The sequence below is a fragment of the Bos indicus genome, chromosome 17 (genome assembly GCF_029378745.1).
Source record: "Bos indicus isolate NIAB-ARS_2022 breed Sahiwal x Tharparkar chromosome 17, NIAB-ARS_B.indTharparkar_mat_pri_1.0, whole genome shotgun sequence".
NCBI lineage: Eukaryota > Metazoa > Chordata > Mammalia > Artiodactyla > Bovidae > Bos > Bos indicus.
Window position 1 is genome coordinate 57161827 of NC_091776.1, and position 23035 is coordinate 57184861.

Consider the following 23035-nt stretch of genomic DNA (forward strand, 5'->3'; position numbering starts at 1 on the left):
GAATGGTGTAGCTACAATGGGAGAGTGTGGGAACATGCTGTAGCTTCAGCTGTCCTGTGATTTTTCAGAGGTAGCCCCTTCCAACCAGATAAAAGCCCAAATACAGATAACGGTTACTCTTTGTTTTATAAAAGAGAATGAGTTCCAAAGGCAGGTAACAATTTTTTTACAACCTAATTGAGATATAATTTACTTACATACTATATACTTTACCCTTTTAACTGTACAATTCATTGGTGTTTAGTATATTCACAAGATTGTGCAACCATCACCATTAGTTCCAGAACATTTTTATCACAAAAAGATGCCCTCTACTTAAGTATTAAGTCTCTCCTGGGCTTCCCTGGTGGCTTAGTGGTAAAGAATCTGCCTGCCAGTGCAGAAGACACAGGTTTGACCCATGATCCGAGGAGATCCTACATACCATGGAGCAACTAAGCCTGTGTACCACAACTGTTGAGCCTGTGCAGTAGAGCCCAGGAACCACAACTACAGAAGCTCGTGCACCTAGAGCCCATGCTCTGCAACAAGCGAAGCCACCACAATGAGAAGATCCAGCCCTGCAACTAGAGAGTAGCCTCTGCTCACCGCAACTAGAGAAGGCCCAAACGCAGCAATGAAGACCCAGCCAAAAATAAATAAAATTTTTCAAAAGTCACTCCCCACTACGTGCCTCTGCCCCCAGACAAGCCACTTCTCCAGCCCTAGACAACAGCTAATCCACTTTCTATCTCCGGAGATTTATTTATTTGGACATCTCTGTATGTTTGCCTATTTGGACATCTCATAATTGGAATCACAAAATATGTTGTCTTTTATGACGGCCTTCTTTCACTTAACACAGTGTTTTCAAGATTCATCCATGCTATAGCTTTTGGCCTTTTTTATGGCCAAATAATATTACCATTATATGGATATACCACATTTCATTCATTCATCAGTTGATGGGCATTCAGGCTGTTACCACCTTTTGGCTATTATGAATAATCTGAGCATGCATGTACAAGTTTTTGTGTGGACAAGTTTTCATTTCTCTTGGTCATATACCTAGAGGTAGACTTGCCAGGGTAGAGTCATATGGTAGCTTTACCTTGCGAGGAAATATCAAACTGTTTTCCAATGTAGCAGCACCATTTAAAAATCCTGCTAACAATGTATAAGGGTTCCAGTTTCTCTACATCTTTGCCACACTTGTTATTGTCTTTCATTTTAGCCATCCTAGCAAGTGTGAAGGAGCCTGGTGGGCTGAAGTCCATGGGGTCGCTAAGAGTCGGACAGGACTGAGCAACTTCATTTTCACTTTCACTTTTCAAGCATTGGAGAAGGAAATGGCAACCCATTCCAGTGTTGTTGCCTGGAGAATCCCGGGATTCCAGGGATGGGGGAGCCGTCTATGGGGTTGCACAGAGTCGGACACTGTTGAGGTCCTTTAATGGACCGGAACCTGGTGGTCCGGAGTCGACGATAAGAAAGTAAAGGAAAGAAAGAGGCTGATATTCCTTGGTTTGCACAGAAAGCCAATAAAGCCCCTGGCACAGGGCTTGCTCTGTTCACAGAGGCTTCAGGCGCCCTCTTGATGGGGTGAAGGCACAGAGCGCCTTCTCGAGATGGTCTTAGAAGCCTGGGCAGGAAAGTGAACTCAGAGGGCCTCTGTGCTCCAAAGAAATAGCCTAAGAGACAGAGAGAAAGAGAAAGAAAGACATGGGGACTAGAGCTCTGATGGAGCAAAGGTGTTTTATTCAACATTGTGTAGGTATTTATACTGTCTTACAAGATAGCTGTTTTCAGCAGAGATAAAGTCAAAACTTCCAAGTTATCAAGAAAACATGAGGTCATCCATATGAAAGAGAGGGTTGTAAATAACCACTTTTACCATATGGTTCATAAACAGGAAGAGGGTACTTACCACCGTATAGAAAAACTAACGAAGGAAATGCCTGGATTCCTTAGTCCTGGGAGAGGCTTGCCTCTCCTCTTAATTTCTGAATATTCAGGAATTAATAAGGAACAGAGAATTCCTGACAGATCCAAAACAGCACACAGGAAGCCTCCTGTTAAATGCTTCCTGACAGGACACGACTGAAGTGACTTAGCAGTAGCAGCAAGTGTGAAGTGTTAGATATCTTATTGTAGTTTTGATTTGCATTTTCCCTAGTGACTAATGTTGAGCTTTTCATGTGCTTATTGGCCTTTTATTTATCTTTCGGAGAAATGTCAATTTAAATCTTTTGTTCATTTTTACATTGTCTTCTTATTGTTGAGCTTTGAGAGTTTTTGTATATATATATTCCACATACAAATCTCTTCTCAGATGTGATTTGCAAATATTTTCTCTCAGCTTGTGGGTCTTCTTTTCACTTTATTTTTTTGTATCCAAAATGTGTTTATTGGGATGGTTTCCCATTCATCTTGTTTCAGGGTGCTTTTTAAAAAATATTTGTTTATTTATTGGCTGTGCTGGTGTGGGCTTTCTCCGGTTGCAGTGCGCAGGCTTCTTATTGTAGTGTCTTCTCTTGTTGCGAAGCACAGGTTCTCGGGCACCCTCAGGCTTAACCCAAAGTCACAAAGATACATTCTTTTGTTTTTTTTTTCTAAGTAATTTATAGCTTTCTAAGTATTTTATAGACCATATAGATCTATGGTCTATTTTGAGTTCCTTTTTTTTTTTTTAACCTCTCTGCCTGGCTTGCAGAATCTTAGTTCCCCAACCAGGGATTGAACCCAGGCCACAGCAGTAAAAGTGCTATGTCCTAACCACTGGACTGCCAGGGAACGCCTGATTTTAAGTTAATTTTTATATGTGATGTGAGGTAAGGGGTCCATCTTCATTCTTCTGTGTGTGGACAGCCAATTGTCCCAATACCACTGTTGAGGGCAGTTTATTTTGTAATGAAATACCATCTTTCACAAAACCCCAGAATATTCACATACTTTGAAAACTTCCAGTGTGGTGGAAAAAGCACTGAATGGAGCAAGAAATCTAGACTCTGGTCGCACACTGCTACCTTCTCATTGTAGGACTTCAGGCCAGCCCACTTCCCTTCTTTGCATCACAGTTTTCTCATCTGTTGAATGTGACAGCATGAGTAAGACTGGTTCTGCCCGTTATTCCTGCGCCTGTGACCTCTTTGTATATGGGTGCTGATTGTGGAGGGGGCTGAAATATTAGGACATTTCTCAGCAAAATGGGCTGCATTCGCTTCTTGTTACCTGGTGGCAGTCTTAATGCCAAATCAGTTGCCTGAGCATTTGTCAGTCTTGAATGCGCATCAGGGTCACCTGGAGGGCTTGTGAAAATGCAGAGTGCTACCTCCCACCCCACCCCTGGGTTCTGATTTAGATGTTCTGGATGGGACCTGATAATCTGAATTTCTGACAGTGCTGTTGCTGATATGCACTTTCCATTCTGCCTGGGAACACCAGCTTCATCTCTACCTAGCTAGTTCTTTCCTGACCGTCAGATCTCAGTGTGGCTTCCTAGAGGAAGCCTTCCCTGTCACAAACCACAGCTAGACTTAAGAGCCCCTTCTCCAAGCTCCTATCATGCTATTTATCACACTGCATCCTAATTGCCAGTTTATTGCCTGTTTTTTTTTTTTTTTTTTTGCCATGCTGCATGGCATATGGTATCCTAGTTACCTGACCAGGGATCGAACCCATTCCCCTGCAGTGGAAGTGTGGAGTTTTAACCGCTGGACTGCCAGGGGAGTCCCTATTGCCTGTTTTGTCTGTCATTGGCTCCCCAGTGCCTAGCTCAGAGCATGCCCCAAAGTCCCCACTCTGAGCCCATTCCTGCATGGAGCTGCTGAGTGGTGTTGCATTGTACCTGAGATGGAGAAAGACAGAGAGCAGCAGGAAAGAGGAAACAAAGCCAGAGCCCTCTTCCTTCCACCACTCTGGATTTCTAGGCAAGTAAAGCCACTCGGGTTCTGTATCAGCTATTTATTGCCACAATAATCTGTGTAACAAAGCATCACAGAACGGCAATGAGTGCTTATTTCTGAAGGGCCTGGGAGTATTGGACAGTTGGCCCTGCTGTTCTTGCCTGGGCTCACTCATGTGTCTGGGCATCAGGTGAGTGGCCATAGCTGAGAGGATTGAGGCAGCTGGAGTCCGCACCATGTATTTTTCACCCTCCCCTGCTACCTAGCCCAGGCACATGCATCTCAAGGTGGTAGCAGAAGGTGAGAGTGAGCAAGCCCAATCACACCAGTGCTTTTTAAGTCTCTGCTTGCAACACATTTGTTAACACCCCAGTGATCAGAGTAAGTCACATGATGCTACCAGAGTCAAGAGTAGGAGGGCTCTGTGGAGTGACATTGTGAAGGGCATAGACAGTGGAGGAGGGGCTTATTAGGACTGTTTGCAGCTGTGATCCACCACAGGTTCACTACTGTCAATTACTGGCCAATAATCCCAACAGGGTGGGGCTCGATGTATTATTGCATCTCAAACATACATGCCTGTTTTGTTTTTTTTTAAATCTTAATGCAGGGGAACGGCAAGAAAAGGAGATTATCTAGGATCAAGAAAGATAGTAACAGCCTGACCTTTCCTTGCACAGGATTGGAGGCTGTCACCATTGGAGAAATTCACGAGAACATCACCCTGCACTGTGGCAACATCTCGGGACCGAGGGGCCTCGTGACCTGGTGCCGCAATGACTCGGAGTCGGTCTTCCTCTTGTCCTCCAGTTCCAGCCTCCCACCAGCCCAGTCACGCTTCTCTCTGGTGAATGCCAGCGCCCTGCACATCGAGGCGCTGAATCTGCAGGATGAGGGGAACTACACCTGCTCTGAGGTCCTGAACAAGACCGAGACCCGGAGGTTCCAAGTGTGGCTGCAGGTGGCCAGTAAGTGGTGGGTGGGGATTGCAACTAGTGGGGAGGTGCTCAGAGCCTTGGACCTGAGGAGGCCTTTGGAGTCAGTAGCCTGGCTTTCATTCTGGGCACTCGCACGTGCAAGCTCTCACATCTGTCATTTCCTCATCTGTATAATGGGGATAATAGGAATTCTTGCCTCATAGAATTGCTGGGAGGAATAAATGCCAGTATATCTACATATATACTCCAATACTTTGGCCACCTGATGTGAAGAACTGACTCATTTGAAAAGACCCTGATGCTGGGAAAGATTGAAGGAGGGAGGAGAAGGGGACAACAGAGGATGAGATGGTTGGATGGCATCACCGACACAATGGACATGAGTTTGAGTAAACTCCGGGAGTTGGTGATGGACCGGGAGGCCTGGCGTGCTCAAGTCCATGGGGTCGCAAACAGTCAGTCACGACTGAGCCACTGAATTGAACTGAACTGATACCTATGTAACTTGCTGTAAATGGCTCCTGGCATATTATTTATTAATAGTTAGCTATTACTTTTAGCTTATTAATATCATCCTTGCTATTAATCTCATTTTATTATGCAACAAACTCAAAGTATAACATAAGCAAGTCAGACTGCCTGAGTTCCAACCCTAAGGACAGGTCATCTTGAGTAAGTAACTTAATATCTCTGAGATTCAGTTTTTCTTATTTGTTAACTGGGGACAATGCATTGCATGCCTTACCAGATATATGCTCTTATGCTCTAGTGCTAAATACAGGGCTTAGTATGAACCACTATTACTACTGTCTTTCCTAAGTCAGTCTATCATGTCTGTCAATATATATGCATGAATTTAGACCAATAGTTGGCAAATTATAACCTGTGGGCCATTTTTAGACTGTTGTATATTTTTGTATGACCTGCAAGCGGCAAATATTTTTTTACATTTTTAATGGTTGAAAAAATCAAAAGAAGAATGATACTTGTGACATGTGAAAATTATATGAAATTCAACTTTAGATTCAAATAAGGTCTTATTTGAACATAGCAATGATTATCCAGTCACATATTATCTCTGATTGTCTTTAGTGCTATAATCTCAGAGCTGAGTGACTGTGAAACTGATTGTATGTCCCACAGAACCTAAACTATTTACTCTCTGGCCCCCACAGAAGAGTTTGTTGATCACTGTCTTAGAGGGATATCTACATTCTAGTTGAGTGGAAATACTCATGTGATCATTTTATTGCTCCCTGATTTTCTCATCTATAAATTAAAGAATTTACTCATTCCTTTAGTCAATATGTATTTACTGAGAGCCTGATGCCAGACCTGTTCCAGGCACTGGGCCACAGGAATGGATCGGACAGAGACTGTCCCTACCCACACCGAACTGACATCCTAATGGGGGAAGACAGACAGCAGGTAAAAAAATGCATCAGGCAGTATCAGAGTGACAGGTGTTGTGCAGAGAATTGAGGTGGTGTGATGTGACTCTCTGAAACACTTTACATGGGTGGGTCAGGAGCTTTTGGAAGGAGTGACACTGGCAGTGAATGATATGTTGGAACCAGTCACACAAAAGAGAGAGAGGGATCCAGGCAGAAACTGAACTGGTGCAAGACGAGTTGAACATGGTGCATGTGTAGGTGAGAAGGCAGCTGGTGTGGTGGGAACCCAGGATGTGAGCAGGCAGGACGTGTGAGATATGAGAGGCAGGGCCAGACCACGTGGGGCTGGGTAGGACTGGTGTTGTGGGTTGAATTGTATCCCCCAGAGAGATATGTTGATTTCTTAATCTCAGTACTTGTGAATATGACTTTATTTGGAAATAGGCTCTTTGCAATTACAGTCAACCTAAGATGAGGTCATTGTGTGCTCAGTCACGTAGTGGTATCCAACTCTTTTGTGACCCCGTGGACTATAGTTAGCCAAGCTCCTCTGTCCATGGGATTTCCCAGGCAAGAATACTAGAGTGGATTGCTGTGCCCTCCTCCAGGGGATCTTCCCGACTCAGGGATTGAACCTGCATCTCTTGCATTGGCAGGCAGATTCTTTACCACTCTGCCACCTGAGAAGCCCAGAAGATAAGGTCATTAGAGTGGGCCCTAATTAAAATTGACTGTTATCCTTATAGGAGGAAAATGCATGCAAAGACAGAGACACAGGGAGAACTCACACAGTGGCAGGCAGAGATTGGAGTAGTGCAGCTGCAAGCAAAGGAATGCCAAAGACAGATGGCCGCAGCAGCAGCCACGAGGAAAGAGGCAAGGAAGGGTTCTCTCCTAGAGCCTTGAGAGGAGTATGGCCCTCCTGACATCTGATTTCATACTTCAGGATGGTGGGAGAGTCAATTCTATTCTTTTTTTAAAAAAATATTTATTTGTATATTTGACTGCACTGAGTCTTAGTTGCAGCATACAAACTCTTTAGTTGTGGTATGTGGGGTCTAGTTCCCTAACGAGGGGTCAAGCCCAGTGCCCTGTGTAGGGAGCATGGAGAATAGCCACTGGACCACCAAGGAAGTCCCAATTTCGGTTCTTTTAATCTGTCTAATTTGAGGTACTTTGTTAAGGCAGCCCAAGGATACTAATACAACTGGCAAAGATAATTGGGACTCTTATTCTAGGTGTAGGAGGCACCCCTGCGACTGTAAGCTAGCAGGGGTCTTGTATCATTTAAATTACACATAATGGATGTGTCTCATCACAAAGAAAACTGGTAACATAAAAAACAAGGAAGCCAGTCAGAGGTGCAAGATGTTAGTGGTCAGAGTCAGGGTGAAAATGTACAGTTCAGAGAATATTTTGGAGGGAGACTGCCAAGATTTGCTGCTGGGTTGGAAATGGAGGATGAAGGAAAGAGAGGCTTCGAGGACATGTCTAGATTTTTGGATGGTTTCTAAGGTTCCCACCAACTCTCAAGGCTTATGGAATTTGCAAATACAATGTTTTTGGGTCTGGATAAATTGCTGAATGACCCAGAATGAATGTGGGTGTATCAAAAAATGTCACCCAATTTGGCCCAGTTCTTATTTGTTCCTGGCAGGTGCCAACAGACCTCCCTCACTCCAGCTGCCAAACAGTAATAATTCCTTTGGGACTACCCTGGCGGTCCAGTGGTTAATACTGTGCTCGCACTGCACAGGGCACAAGTTCAATCCCTGGTTGGGGAACTAAGATCCTGCATGCTGCATGATGTGACTAAAAATAATAATAATTCCTTCATATCAATGTCAATAAATGTCTTTTTTTTTTTTTTTTAATTTTTGGCTGCACCATGAGGCATGCAAGATCTTATTAGTTCCTTGACCAGGGCTTCAACACACACCCCCTGCAGTGTAAGTGTGGCGTCTAAACCACTGGACCACCAAAGGAGTCCCTAAACGTCTTTGCTTTTGACCTCAAGGAGTAAGGTGGCATTACAACTTTGGGTTTTTATTTTATCCTCACTCTCTCTGATTTATGATGATTTTATCTGGCACTAACTTATTAATCATTGGCTAAGTTTATTGGAGGATGGATTAGTTTCATTATTGCCCTGAGGGAGATAAATGCAAGGTCTTCTTGTGATGAAAGTGAACTTATGTTTTTTTAAAAAGTCACTAAACTCAAATGGTGCTTTGAGCTCTCTGAGTTACTGTGGTGTAATTTGTGTTATGGAAACTTCATTTGGAAACATATGGTGTCCCTGACTGGTGTAGGGCTTGTTCATGAAAACAGGACATAGGCTATCTTACTCAGTTTGGGCTGCTATAACAATAGCATAGACTGAGTAGTTTAAAGAACAAACATTTCTTCCTCACAGTTCTGGAGGTTAGAAAGTCCAAGATCAAGGTGCTGGCAGATGCAGTGTCTAATGAGGGCCTGCTCTCTGATTGGTAAATGAGTATCTTCTCTCCTTGGTAGAAAACAAGGAGGGAGGAAGCAAGCTCTGGGGGCCTCTCCTTATGAGGGCACCCATCCCCTTCATGAGAGCTCTTCTCTCAGGACCTAACCCCCTCCCAAAGGCCCTACCTCCAAATGCCATCACACTGGACACAGGCTTCAGCATATGAATTTGGCGGGGGAAACAAGCGTTCAGTCCACAGCACAGATATCGTCTGGTTTCACATACACCAAAAGGAACCCTCTGGAACGTCAGGTTGTGTTCCCATTTCAGAGAGACCCCAAGCTATACCATACCCCTCCAAGCACCAGGGAGCCCCTTCCTGCTCCTCAGACAGTGGCTGAAGGCAAGCCCTTGGCATCTCAGATTGGAACTCAGCCCTCGTTTCTGCATGGGAGTTTCAGAAAATGGACTGGGCTTGACCCCAGAAGTTTGCACCTTCATCCAGTTTCCCTTCTTCCCATCAGCCTACCTGTGGCAACCAGAGATCTGATCTCTTTTTCTATGAGTTTGTTTGTTTTTGAACTATTGGGTTGGCCAAACTTACGGATAAATCCGAACAGACTTTTTGGTCAACCCAATATAGTTGACCTACAACACTATGTTACACAACACAGTAGGTTGATATTTCCGTACTTTTCCAAATGATTACTGCAATAACTCGAGTTATGATCGGCACCAGACAGATCAGATCAGATCAGTCGCTCAGTTGTGTCCGACTCTTTGTGACCCCATGAATCGCAGCACGCCAGGCCTCCCTGTCCATCACCAACTCCCGGAGTTCACTCAGACTCATGTCCATCGAGTCAGTGATGCCATCCAGCCATCTCATCCTCTGTCGTCCCCTTCTCCTCCTGCCCCCAATCCCTCCCAGCATCAGAGTCTTTTCCAATGAGTCAACTCTTCGCATGAGGTGGCCAAAGTACTGGAATTTCTGCTTCAGCATCATTCCCTCCAAAGAAATCCCAGGGCTGATCTCCTTCAGAATGGACTGGTTGGATCTCCTTGCAGTCCAAGGGACTCTCAAGAGTCTTCTCCAACACCACAGTTCAAAAGCATCAATTCTTTGGCACTCAGACTTCTTCACAGTCCAACTCGCACATCCATACATGACCACTGGAAAAACCATAGCCTTGACTAGACGGACCTTTGTTGGCAAAGTAATGTCTCTGCTTTTGAATATGCTATCTAGGTTGGTCAGAACTTTCCTTCCAAGGAATAAGCGTCTTTTAATTTCATGGCTGCAGTCACCATCTGTAGTGATTTTGGAGCCCAAAAAAATAAAGTCTGACACTGTTTCCACTGTTTCCCCATCTATTTCCCATGAAGTGGTGGGACCGGATGCCATGATCTTCGTTTTCTGAATGTTGAGCTTTAAGCCAACTTTTTCACTCTCCACTTTCACTTTCATCAAGAGGCTTTTTAGTTCCTCTTCACTTTCTGCCATAAGGGTGGTGTCATCTGCATATCTGAGGTGATTGATATTTCTCCCAGCAATCTTGATTCCAGCTTGTGTTTCTTCCAGTCCAGCATTTCTCATGATGTACTCTGCATATAAGTTAAATAAGCAGGGTGACAATATACAGCCTTGACGAACTCCTTTTCCTATTTAGAACCAGTCTATTGTTCCATGTCCAGTTCTAACTGTTGCTTCCTGACCTGCATACAAATTTCTCAAGAGGCAGATCAGTTGTTCTGGTATTCCCATCTCTTTCAGAATTTTCCACAGTTTATTGTGATCCACACAGTCAAAGGCTTTGGCATAGTCAATAAAACAGAAATAGATGTTTTTCTGGAACTCTCTTGCTTTTTCCATGATGCAGCGGATGTTGGCAATTTGATCTCTGGTTCCTCTGCCTTTTCTAAAACCGGCTTGAACATCAGGAAGTTCATGGTTCACATATTGCTGAAGCCTGGCTTGGAGAATTTTGAGTATTACTTTACTAGCGTGTGAGATGAGTGCAATTGTGCGGTAGTTTGAGCATTCTTTGGCATTGCCTTTCTTTGGGATTGGAATGACAACTGACCTTTTCCAGTCCTGTGGCCACTGCTGAGTCTTCCAGATTTGCTGGCATATTGAGTGCAGCACTTTCACAGCATCATCTTTCAGGATTTGGAATAGCTCAACTGGAATTCCATCACCTCCACTAGCTTTGTTCGTAGTGATGCTTTCTAAGGCCCACTTGACTTCACATTCCAGGATGTCTGGCTCTAGGTCAGTGATCACACCATCATGATTATCTGGATCGTGAAGATCTTTTTTGTACAGTTCTTCTGTGTATTCTTGCCATCTCTTCTTAATATCTTGTGCTTCTGTTAGGTCCATACCATTTCTGTCCTTTATCGAGCTCATCTTTGCATGAAATGTTCCTTTGGTATCTCTGATTTTCTTGAAGTGATCCCTAGTCTTTCCCATTCTGTTGTTTTCCTGTATTTCTTTGCATTGATCGCTGAAGAAGGCTTTCTTATCTCTTCTTGCTATTCTTTGGAACTCTGCATTCAGATGTTTATATCTTTCCTTTTCTCCTTTGCTTTTCACTTCTCTTCTTTTCACAGCTATTTGTAAGGTATTATATAATTATTGACTGTATTCCCCACATTGTATATTTCATACCCATGACTCATTCATTTTGTAACTGAAAGTTTGTACCTCTTAATCTCCTTCACTTATATCTTTCCTCTCCTCACCTCCCTCCCCTCTGGCAACCACGTGTTTTTTCTCTGTATCTGTGGCTCTGTTTCTGATTTTTATATTTGTTCATTTGTTTTATTTTTTAGATTCCACATATCTAAATCATACAGAATTTGTCTTTCTCAATCTGACTTATTTCACTTGATATAGTACTCTCTAGTTTTATAGTGTCACAAACGCAAGCTTTCATTCTGTTTTATGGCTGGATAGTATTTCATTGTATTATGTGTATATATGTGTACATACATGGTATGTACATGGTATATATACCATTTTTCTACTGCAAAGTTAGTTGTACATTTTTGAGTGCTGCTCTATCACTAAAAGATTCAAGTTAGGAGACTGAAAAAAAATGTTTTATATCTGTGTCTTTTAAAAAGAATCTGATGATGGACAAGGAGGCAGGCATCGGTTTCTTATGGGAGGGACACTATCATGGAGGCACTGTAAGGCCACGTCGGTCCACTTCGTTTCTGGTTATTTAACAGATTCTGTGGTGCTGCTCTTGTCCTGTTCAGGTTCAGGAAGCTCATTCAGTGGCCTTGCAACATCATCAGTCAAATCCAAGATCCTTCTATCACTCTTCTATCAGTGTTCTATCACTGTCCATTCTGTTACAACTCTGGTCTTGTCAGACACACAATTGTGACTGTCCCAATGCTTGGAATGCTGTCTTCTTTTTTTTCCCCAGTAATTTTTTTTGGATATGTCTTCTCAGGCAAGGGGAACAAAAGCAAAAATCAACAAATGAGACTACATTAGACTGAAAAGCTTTTGCACAATGAAAGAAGCTATCAACAAAACAGAAAGGCCAACTACTGGATGGGAGAAGACAGTTGCAAGTGATAAGGGATCAATATCCAAAACATACAAAGAGCTGAGAATGACCTTGAATGTGTGAATGGACAGAAACGCGGCAGAAGCACGAAGCTGGCTGTATGAGGGCTGGTAGCTTTCACCCTCCTTACCACCTGGATCTCTGTTTATCCATCAGTGGGCATTTGATGCCTCTATCTTCCAGGGAGGAAGGTTTTCTATAGGCTAGGGGTGATTCAACCTGCCTGGAATGGGCACTGTGATGTGCTTTTGTTATTTGTTTCAGGAGCAAGGGCTCTGCACTGTTCCTTATTAATTTAATGATGCGGTTGAAGAATCTAGCCATCAGGATTGGGGCTGCTGCTTCTGAGGGTACAGAAATCCCTTATTCCAGAGCAGTTCAGGATTCCCATGGCTGTTTCTTCCATTGCCTTACCCGCCCCCTTTTGCCTCCACACTGGGTGGGCATGATGGCAGAACTGCCGTGTGTTCACCTGCAGAAAGGCTGGGGGGCTAGCTATTGTTGTTCTGTCACTAAGTTGTATCCGACTCTTTGCAATCCCATGGACTGTAGCATGCCAGGCTGTTCTGTCTTCCACTATCAACCAGAGTTTGCTCAAATTCCTGTCCATCAAGTCGGTGATGCTATCAAACCATCTCATCTTCTGCCATGTCCTCCTTTTGCCTTCAATTTTTCTCAGCATCCCAGTCTTTTCCAGTGAGTCAGCTCTTCACATCAGGTGGTCGAAGTATTGGATTTTCAGCTTCAACATCCGTCCTTCCAATGAGTATTCAGGATTGATTTCCTTTAGGAATGACTGGTTTGATCTCCTTGCAGCCCAAGGGACTCTCAAAAGTTTTTTTCTCCAGCACCACAATTCAAAAGTATCAATTCTTCAGCACTCAGCCTTCTTTATGGTCCAACCCTTACATCCATACATGGCTACCGGAACAACCACAGCTTTGATTATAGGTACCTTTGTTGGCAAAATGATGTCTCTGCTTTTTAATACACTGTCTAGATTTGTCCTGGGCTTCCCAGGTGGTTTCCCAAGGGGTAAAGAGTCTACCTGCCAATGCAGGAGATGCGGGTTTGATCCCTGCGTTGGGAAGATCCCCTTGTGAAGAAAATGGCAACCCACTTCAGTATTCTTGCTTGGGAAATCCCATGGACAGAGGAGTCTGTTGGACTACAGTCCATGGGGTCGAAAAGCAGTTGGACATGACTTAGCAACTAAACGACAACAAACAACTAGGTTCGTCATGGCTTTTCTTCCAAGGAGCAGGCGTCTTTTAATTTCATGGCTTCAGTCACCATCTGCAGTGATTTTGGAGCTCAAGAAAATAGAATCTGTCACTGCTTCCACTTTTTCCCCTTCTATTTTTCATGAAGTGATGGGACCGGATGCCACTTAGTTTTTTAAATGCTGAGTTTCAAGCAAACTTTTTCACTTTCCTCTTTCACCCTCATCAAGAGGCTCTTTAGTTCCTCTTCACTTTCTGCCTTTACAGTGGGTAGCATGGACCTTAACACATTCCAGTAGACTTTGTGCTTCTTTCAAGAGATCATTTTGTAGCCACTGGGGAGTCGAGTGGTACACTATGCCAGCCTCTCGCTGTGTCTGTTTTTCTCAGGCCAGGCAAGTGTTGAGGGAGCATTGGAGCTGGGGGCACATGAGCAATGAGGAAGCTGGTTTGTATCCACCTCCAGGAGCCCCTTTGGATGACTCAGTTGGGGTTTGGAGGATAGGAGTGCTTCTGGCTAGCCAGGGATGTGACTGCCATGCCAGACTTGGAGGAAAGGGAGCCTCGAGAAAGCCACATGTTCTCTCACTAATTGGGCCCTTCTGATTTGTACACGTTCTGTGATGGTGGTAAGTGACACTGTACCCTGTTACTACATAAGGTCCTAGGGAAAGGGGGTGTTGGGTGTACCGAAGAATGATTGCTGGCCTCATCAGAAGATGGAATGGCCCTTGCCCAAGATTGATTAACTCAAGTCTTGCCAAGCTCATCTGAAGCAGAGACGTATGCTTGTAACAGCCTCTGGGTTTTGGCCTTTTGAACAGGAACAGTGGCCAGTTGGGAGATAGGGAGTCAGTGGGGTTGTTCCATTTGCCTCTATATTTCATCTCTCTCTTTTTTTAATTTGGCTGCTGCACACGGTTTGCAGGATCTTAGTTCCCCAATCAGGGATTGAAGCCATACCCTCAGCAGCGAAAGCATAGTTCTAACCAATGGACTGCCAGAGAATTGAGTACTCTTTGGTAGTATAGGCCTATTAATTAGAACAATGGAATTCTTTGTCAGGGAGATAACATTTCGCTTAGTTGAGGTTCAAAGATAGTGTTTTCTCTCAAATCGATTTTGAAAGTTCATCTGTAAATACTGTCTTAGTTTGTGGACTGTACAAAAAGAGACAGTGGACTATGATTTGCTGATGCCTGTTCTAGAATCAGTCTACAGGTGTACTATTGATACAATGTTAGATAACATGTATAGAATATTAATGAAGTGAAAGTCGCTCAGTTGTGTCCAACTCTTTGCGACCCCATGGACTATACAGTCCATGGAATTCTCCAGGCCAGAATGCTGGAGTGAGTAGCCTTTCCCTTCTCCAGAGGATCTTCCCAACCCAGGGATCAAACCCAGGTCTCCTGCATTGCAGATAGATTCTTTACCAGCTGAGCCACAGGAGAAGCCCATAGAATGTCAACCACATGTCAAAATACCAGGGTAAGAATTCTTCTTCTTTCACCTCATTGGAGCCTTTGGTAACCTGGTGGTAGAAGCTACTCCTTTTCTTTTCATTTCACAGGAAGCACAGGAGGCTGAGAGAAGGGAAGGACACTTGCTCGAAGTTGTCCGTCTAGAAGTGGCAGTAAGATTTACACCTGGGTGTGTCTGGGTCCAGAGTCCACACCCATAACAATTAGGCTAAGGTGTTCATCCGCAAGTCCGAACTTGACATGACCATGGCCTCCATAAGATGCTAAACCTTTGTAACCACTCTATATTTTGTTTATTTGTTTGCTGTTCTATTTTCGTTTCCTCCCCATCTGTCTCTTTGAATGATTGCCGCCATCACCCTGCAAGCAGAAGTGGCTGGTGGTTTCTGTTTTGGAATAGCAGCAGGGTGGAGAGAAAGGTAGGAGGGATGGAAATAGGTGCCGCCTTCTTCGTAGTCAGAATAGGGGAAGAACCCCAAGGGTTTAAGAAGACGGCATCAGCTTTTTTGTTATTTTTTTGGTGGAGCAGTTAAAACACACACATTTATTAAGTTCATCTTATATGGGTGGCATCAGCTTTAATTAAGAAAGCAGACTCAGGGCTTCTCTTGAGGTCCAGTGATTAAGTCTCCATGCTTCCAATGCAGAGGGCACAGGTTTGATCTCTGGTCAAGGAACTAAGATCCTACAAACAAGTGGTGTGGCAAAAAAATAAATAAATAAAATATCCTCAAATAAAACTGAGGATAAACTGACTCCTAAGCCCTAGGTTGGGAATGAGGAGTCCTACGTTCTAGAACTATTAAAAAAAAAAAAAAAGCAGACTCAACCCAAGGGTTTATAGATGAACTGTTACTTTTGAACACTCAATTCAGAAAACCCTTCAGTTTCCCTCATTTAATTTTTTTTTAACCCTTCTATCTGCTTCATTTCATCCATTCCTTGTATCCAACACCATTTTTTTTTTCTGAGGATTGTGCTGGTCAAAAGCCCTTCCCAGTCAGTTTCTGGGGGTCTGCACTGTTCATGACAGGCCTCTGTGACCCTCCAGACCACAGTTTGGTAGACCCAGGCTGCCCAGCCTACCACAATACCTCTGCTGGTCCAGACGTGGCTACTAATACCACAGAGATACCCTGTGCTTGACCAGGTGCGCACCATCTGTGGGCACTCCCTAAGACCTGCTGGTCCACATACCTACCCCGCTAGTTGCCAACATTCAATGGGAGATTTGAGCATCTCCCAAACCACAGTATAACTTTTCCCCAGACCCTCCGTGGGAAGTGACATGATTCCAGCAAATAATTGTAACTATTAGAAGCCAGCTCCAACTAGAAATGCATATTGTCAAGAATAGTTTTCTCAGAAACTCACAATTCCTATAGTTACACAGTGGCCCCAAAATAGGTGAAGTAGCTTCTGTACTATAAGGGACTCTGGGAAGGCTGTTTGCTCCCTCTAATAATGTATCCCCCTGGCATTAAAAAAAATTGTTGATTTATATTTTTGGTTGTGCTGGGTCTTCATTGCTGTGCACAGGCTTTCTCTAGTTGTGGGGAGTGGGGATTACTCTTCATTGTGCTTGGGCCTCTCATTGCGGTGGCTTCTCTTGTCGTGGAGCACAGGCTCTAGGCATGCAGGCTTCAGTAGCTGCAGCTTGAGGGCTCAGTAGTTGTGGCACATGGGCTTACTTGCTTCGCAACACGTGGAATCTTCCTGGACCAGGGATCGAACACATGTCCCCTGCATTGGAAGGCAGATTCTTAATCACTGGACCAAAAAGGGAAGTCCTTGCTGGCATATTTTTGTTCAGAATTCTACAGTCATAGATTTATTCATTTGGCCAAGCATTGCCGTTTCTGAACTCTTCTTAAGAGGAAGTCTCTGGCAGTGGTTAACACTCTACAGGACTTTAGCATAAATAGGTGATGGATCTCTTCATCAAAGAGGGTGTGGCATCTTAGGCGCATTGGGTAAAAATGGTGGGAGGACAATTCTGGCACTGTTTTGAATACTGTATAATGGTAATTCATTTAGTTGTCATGACAACCCCATAAAATGGGTTCTAGCATCCCCCCATTTTACAGATGAGGAAACAGAGGCTTAAGAGAGGTTAAATACTTTGCCAAAAGTCACACAGCTAGTAAGTGTAGTTCAAGATCGGGGCTGGAACCAGTGTTCCTTCTCTTTCAGTGTGACACTGTGTGGGGGGTCCCCAAGACCACCCCCTGGCTCACTGATTCCATAGGAGAATTCACAGGACAGCCAGGAGCACACTTCCAAGAGTCCTTTCCCAGTGCAGTCACATGGGTCATGCTTAATTCCTCCAGCAACAAGTTGTGACCACACATGTGAAATATTGTCTGCCAGGGACACTCATCAGAGACACAGTGCCCTAGGTTTTTACTGAGGCTGGTCACGTAGGCATCCTCTGCCCAGCACATACCAAAACTCCAGACTCTCAGAAGGAAAGCAGGTGCTTAGCATAAACCCAGTGAACCCCAGTGAACCCCACTCTTACCAGTTCTGGGAATGGTGGGAACCCCCCTGAAATCCAAGGTCTTAGTCACCAGCCAAGGCCAGCCTTATAGACCGGCTTTTCTAAGGAAAGCATACCCAGGTCTGTTACCTTAACTCTCTTTTTGTCTGTTTGTGGTTCCCTGGCCAGGCAGTAAGAGCACAGAGTCCTAACCACTGGACTGCCAGGGAGGTCCTGCTATGTTAACTCTTTAAAGCACAGATACCTTTTTTGCTCATCAGTGTTTTTGAAAAGGATCAATTTGCATTTTCCCTATTGTATGAGGATTGATCCCCTCAGTAAAGCTCATGTCATTGCTCAGGAGTAAATGAGAGCATGCCTAAGGGCACTTGGCACAACATTTGTCACATAAGTGATATCATGGGCTTCCCAGGTGGCTCACTGATAAATAATCCACCTGCAATAAGGGAGACAGACGTTCAATCCCTGCTTCAGAAAGATGCCCTGGAGAAGGCAATGGCAACCTGCTTCAGTATTCTTGCCTGGGAAATCCCATGGCCAGAGGAGCCTGGCGGGCTACAGTCCATGGAGTTGCAAAGAGCTAGACATGACTTAGCGACTTAACAATAGCAACAAATAAGAGCATGCCTAAGGGCACTCAGCACAGCATTTGTCACATAGTAAGTAGTATTGTCATCTTCACTGGCTGCTGCTTAATTATTTCTATGTCCCTTAATTCTGATGAAGGGCTCTAGTTAACTCTTCTGCCTTCCCCACTGCCCTGTTGTCTGCAGACGGCCCCTCTCAGGTTGAGGTCAACATCTCCAGCACTGGCAGGCTCCCCAACGGCACCCTCTATGCAGCCAAGGGCTCCCAGGTGGACTTCAGCTGCAGCAGCAGATCCCAGCCTCCGCCTGTGATTGAGTGGTGGTTCCAGGCCCCAGATTCCACCACTGAACTCTTTGGGAACAACCTGACAGCCAGCTGCTTCACGCTGTTACTAATGTCACAGAACTTGCAAGGGAACTACACCTGTTTGGCCAAAAACGTGCTCAGCGGGAGACATCGAAAGGTGACCACCGAGCTCCTGGTCTACTGTGCGTAAGAAATGCGCCCCTCCTCTCCTCCACCTTGACCCTTGGTGACCTGTGTGTTTGTGCCTCCCTTTGTGCGCAAAGACTTCCCTGATACACGGGTCCTAACCTGCTTCTCTGGTTCCCTCGACACACGGACACACCCAAACTGCATGTCAGAGAGAATGTTACCTTTTCTGACAGCTCGCTGCTAACTAGGGGTACAGGAGAGTCCCTGTGAGCCACAGAAGGGAATTTATGCCAGGTTTAAAGTATTTTTTTTTTTGAGGTGAAACTATATAATGTATAACCATTTTAAGATGTACAACTCAGTGGCATTGAGTCTATTCAGAGTGTTGTGCAACCATCATGTTTATTTCCAAAACATTTTCATCACCCCAGTTTGGAAACCCTGTACCCATTAAGCAGTCACTCCCATACCCTCTTTCCCCAGACCTTAGCAACCACCAACCTACATTCTATATCTATGAACTTGCCTATTCGAGACATTTCATATAAATGGAATCATACACTATGTGACCTTTGGGGACTGGCTTCTTGTGTTTTTTTTTTTTAATGGAGGTTATTTTTTGGGGGAGGGGCTGCAATGAGAAGGCAATGGCACCCCACTCCAGTACTCTTGCCTGGAAAATCCCATAGATGGAGGAACCTGGCGGGCTGTAGTCCATGGGGTCGCTAAGAGTCCGACACAACTGAGCAACTTCCCTTTCACTTTTCATTTTCATGCATTGGAGAAGGAAATGGCACCCCACTCCAGTGTTCTTGCCTGGAGAATCCCAGGGACGGGGGAGCCTGGTGGGCTGCCGTCTGTGGGGTCGCAGAGTCGGATACGACTGAAGCGACTCAGCAGCAGCAGCAGCAGCAATGCATGGGATGTGGGATCATTAATTCCCCAAACAGGGATGGAACCTTCACCCCCTGCACTGGGAGGATGGCGTCTTAAACACTGGGCCACCAGGGAAATCCCTGGGACTGACTTCTTTCACTTAGCATCATGTTTTCACAGTTCATCCCTGTTGTAGCTTGTGTCAGTACTTGTTTTCATATATGGCTGAAGAGTATCTATTTTATGGATCTACTACAATTTGTTTATCCATTCATCTGTCCTTACTCACGTTGTCCGTTAACTCAGGCCCTCTAGCGCTGTTAAGAACACGTAGTTCATGAAGCTTTATTTTGCAGGTGAGGAAACAACCAAATACACTCATGCACACATTCAGTGGAGGAAAACCACTGTAGAAACACAGGGTGCACTCATAATCCATGCTAATGAAAGGGAGCATGAGAACAACAAATTAGTAGGCAGGGTAATGACACACTTACTTTATATGTTATTCAGAGCCTTTGTTAAGTCTCAATGCTCTCTATCATAAATGACATTTATTGTGTATAAAGTTATATAAAGTCATTTCCTTGTTGCGGGAAACACAGATGAATAGAAAGAAGAAAATAATCACTTGTACTCTCACCATCGTTTGGATGTATTTCCAATAATTCTTCTTGTAGATGCCGCATATCTACCCACATGAGATCCAAATTTCTATTTATGTATATTATATAAAATATATAAAGTATTTAAAATATCTACATATTATAGAAAATACTTCTATATAAAATATTTATATATTATATAAAATATATAAATATATTATATATAATAATACCTAACTATTTTTATGTATAATTATGAATACATGGGTTACATTACAAGTTTGTAATTTGTTAAATTATTATATATATTTTTTAAAAAATTGTATTTGCACATAGCAAAAAAAAAAAGTGTGTGTTGAGGATAGGGGATGAATAAGTCTCTCTCTTCCTGTTATGCCCTCCAGGGATCAGCAGTGTCCAGTAGAACTTTCTGTGATGATGGAGATATTCTCTTGTGTGTGGTCTACTTCAGTGGCCACCTCCTACCTGTGATTACTAGGAAATGTGGGTAGTGTGACGGAGGAACTAAATTTGTAATTAATTTAAATCAAATAGCCACATGTGGCTAGTGAGAAATGCAAATCTCTTCAGAGACTTAACACCCAGCAGGGGAAACCCGACTTTTGCCAGGCACTGATTTGTGCTAGGATTTATTTCAAGGTACACTAACTGGAGTTGCTGTTTCTCCGATACCCTGGTTCTGTAATCCTTAGACTCAGCCCAGTGGCTCATTTTAGCCTGTGATTAAGGCCATGTTCTCTGGTATTTTGCAGCTCCCCCTCCGTCAGCCCCCCAGTGCTGGGCAGAGGTGTCACCAGGATTGTTCTCACTGCAGCTCAACTGTCGCTGGGCTGGGGGATACCCAGACCCAGACTTCTTATGGACAGAAGAGCCAGGAGGTGTGGTCGTGGGAACGTCAAAGCTGGGGGTGGAGATGCTGAGCCAGTCCCAGCTGTCGGATGGCAAGAAGTTCAAGTGTGTCGGGAGCCACATAGTGGGGCCGGAGTTGGGAGCCAGCTGTGTGGTACAGATCAGTGAGTCTGCCTTGCCTTGTCCTGGGGTTGGGGTCCTCTTACCTTCCTGTCTTCTGGGACAACCCTTTGAAAGAGGGTCTGGGAAGGAGATCCCAGGGTGTTGGAGTGAATTGAATTCCTTTCATATCTTCCTCCCATTTTCTTTTTTAAAAAAATCAAATATTATTTATTAACAAAATCAATCATTAATTTAAATTAATTTATTGATTAAAATTATTTTTAAAAATGGAAGTATAGTTGACTTACAATATTGTGTTATTTTTGCTGGGTAGCAGAGTGATTCAGTTATACACACACACACATATACACATATACATATTCTTTTTAATATTCTTTTCCAATGTAGTTTATCACAGAATATTTATTTATTTGACTGTGCCAGGTCTTAGCTGTGGCACACAGGATCGTTAATCTTCACTGTGGGCATGTGGGATCTAGTTCTTGACCAGAGATCGACCCTAGGTCCCCTGCATTGGGAGTGTGGAGGCTTAGCCACTGGACCACGAGGGAAGTCCCCATCGCAGGATACTGAATATAGTTCCCTGTGCCAGACAGTAGGACCTTGTTGTTTATCCATTCTATATATACTGGTTTGTATCTGCTAACTCCAAACTCCCACTCCATTCCTTCCCTACGCCCTTCCTTTTGCTTTATGCTTCCTTCCTTTCAAACTTTAAAGATGCGTAATGAAACTTCTTGGTTCTAGTCCAAGCTGGTTTTCTCTTGACAAATACTAACTGAGCACATACTACATGCCAGGCATAAGTTTCTAAGTCCTGGAGATGGAGCCGTGAACAAAACAGACAAGGTTCATTTATCTGTTGACAAATGACAAAGGTTCAATTTGTTCATGGAACAAATTATCCCTAAACGTAATGGCTTCAAACAACAATCATTATCTCATGATTTCTGTGGGCCAGAAATTCATACAGGGCAAGGTGCTAACACCTTGATTTAGGACTTCAGACTGTCTGAACTGTAAGAAAAAATGTCTGTTGTTTTAAGCCACACAGTTTGTGGTCCTCTGTTCCAGCGGCCTCAGGAGACCAATATAATGAGTAAGCCAGGGCCGACGTATGTTGGGTTGTGTTGGCCCTGGTGAGGTTGTCCTCACAGGTTATGAGAATACTCCTCAGAGGTGCGTGTGGACAGTGGACACGCTGAGAAGTGAGCCCTGCTGTACCAGCAAGTGCTTGTCCTCCTAGGCAAGTGGCATTGGAATGGCTGACCCTTCCCACTAACTGAGCACTGTCCCCAGGTGCCCCTCTGTGTCAGGCACTGCACCTGGCCTTGGGCAACATAAGGGACCAGGACTCACTTTCTGTCCAAGGACAGGGGTTGGCAAACTGTGCTCCATGGACCAAATCTGACTGAACTGTTTTGGGGCAATTTTTAAGAAATGAGATATAATTCACATAATGTAAATTTCACTCGTTTTTTTGGGTGGAGGGAGGTCTGCACCATGCAGCTTGTGAGATCTTAGTTCCCCAATCAGGATGAACCTGAATCAGCAGTGAAAGGATGGAGTCCTAACTACTGGACCACTGGGGAATTCCCTAAAATTCACTATTTTAAAGTGTATAATACCCACTCCAGTGTTCTTGCCTAGAGAATCCCAGGGACAGGGGAGCCCGGTGGGCTGCCGTCTATGGGATCGCACAGAGTCGGACACGACTGAAGCGACTTAGCAGTAGCAAAGTGTATAATTAAGTGGGCTTTATTTATTTATTTTTTTTAGTATATTCACAGTGTTGTCCTACCATCACCATTCTAATCCAGAACATTTCCATCACCCCAAAAGAAACCCTGTACCTACTGGCAGTCAGTCTCTCTAGAAAGACCATGCAAAGATATTTATTTCCCAGTATCTCCACCAACATTGAGTCTTATTAATTTTTTAAAACTTTTCCTGTTTGCTAGTTGGGACATGGCTGATTGTTTTAATCTGGGTTTCTTTGATCACTGGTGGGGTTGATAATTTTTATACACTTATTGGCTTCCTATATTTTATTTGTGAGTTATCTGTTCATATCTTGTCCATTCTTTT

General features: G+C 44.0%; 1 protein-coding gene and 1 non-coding gene across 5 annotated transcripts in view; one reads left to right on the plus strand and one right to left on the minus strand.

The window, feature by feature from the left end:
* The window catches only part of VSIG10 (V-set and immunoglobulin domain containing 10), a 55477-nt gene that overhangs the window by 17025 nt on the left and 15417 nt on the right, over positions 1 to 23035 (plus strand). For 3 of the 4 annotated variants that reach the window (XR_011561181.1, XM_070769589.1, XM_019977346.2), the window contains 3 exons: positions 4565 to 4852; positions 18224 to 18526; positions 20728 to 20988. Coding sequence is in view for 3 of the 4 variants with exons in the window: in XM_070769589.1 (XP_070625690.1) it covers positions 4565 to 4852; positions 18224 to 18526; positions 20728 to 20988 (852 nt within the window). In the remaining variant the exon portion in view is untranslated. The remainder of the gene's footprint in view (positions 1 to 4564; positions 4853 to 18223; positions 18527 to 20727; positions 20989 to 23035) is intronic. The other variant, XM_019977347.2, reaches the window with a different exon arrangement.
* TRNAK-UUU (transfer RNA lysine (anticodon UUU)) lies at positions 2701 to 2772 on the minus strand. Its single transcript has one exon. It is a non-coding gene; the product is annotated as a tRNA-Lys (tRNA).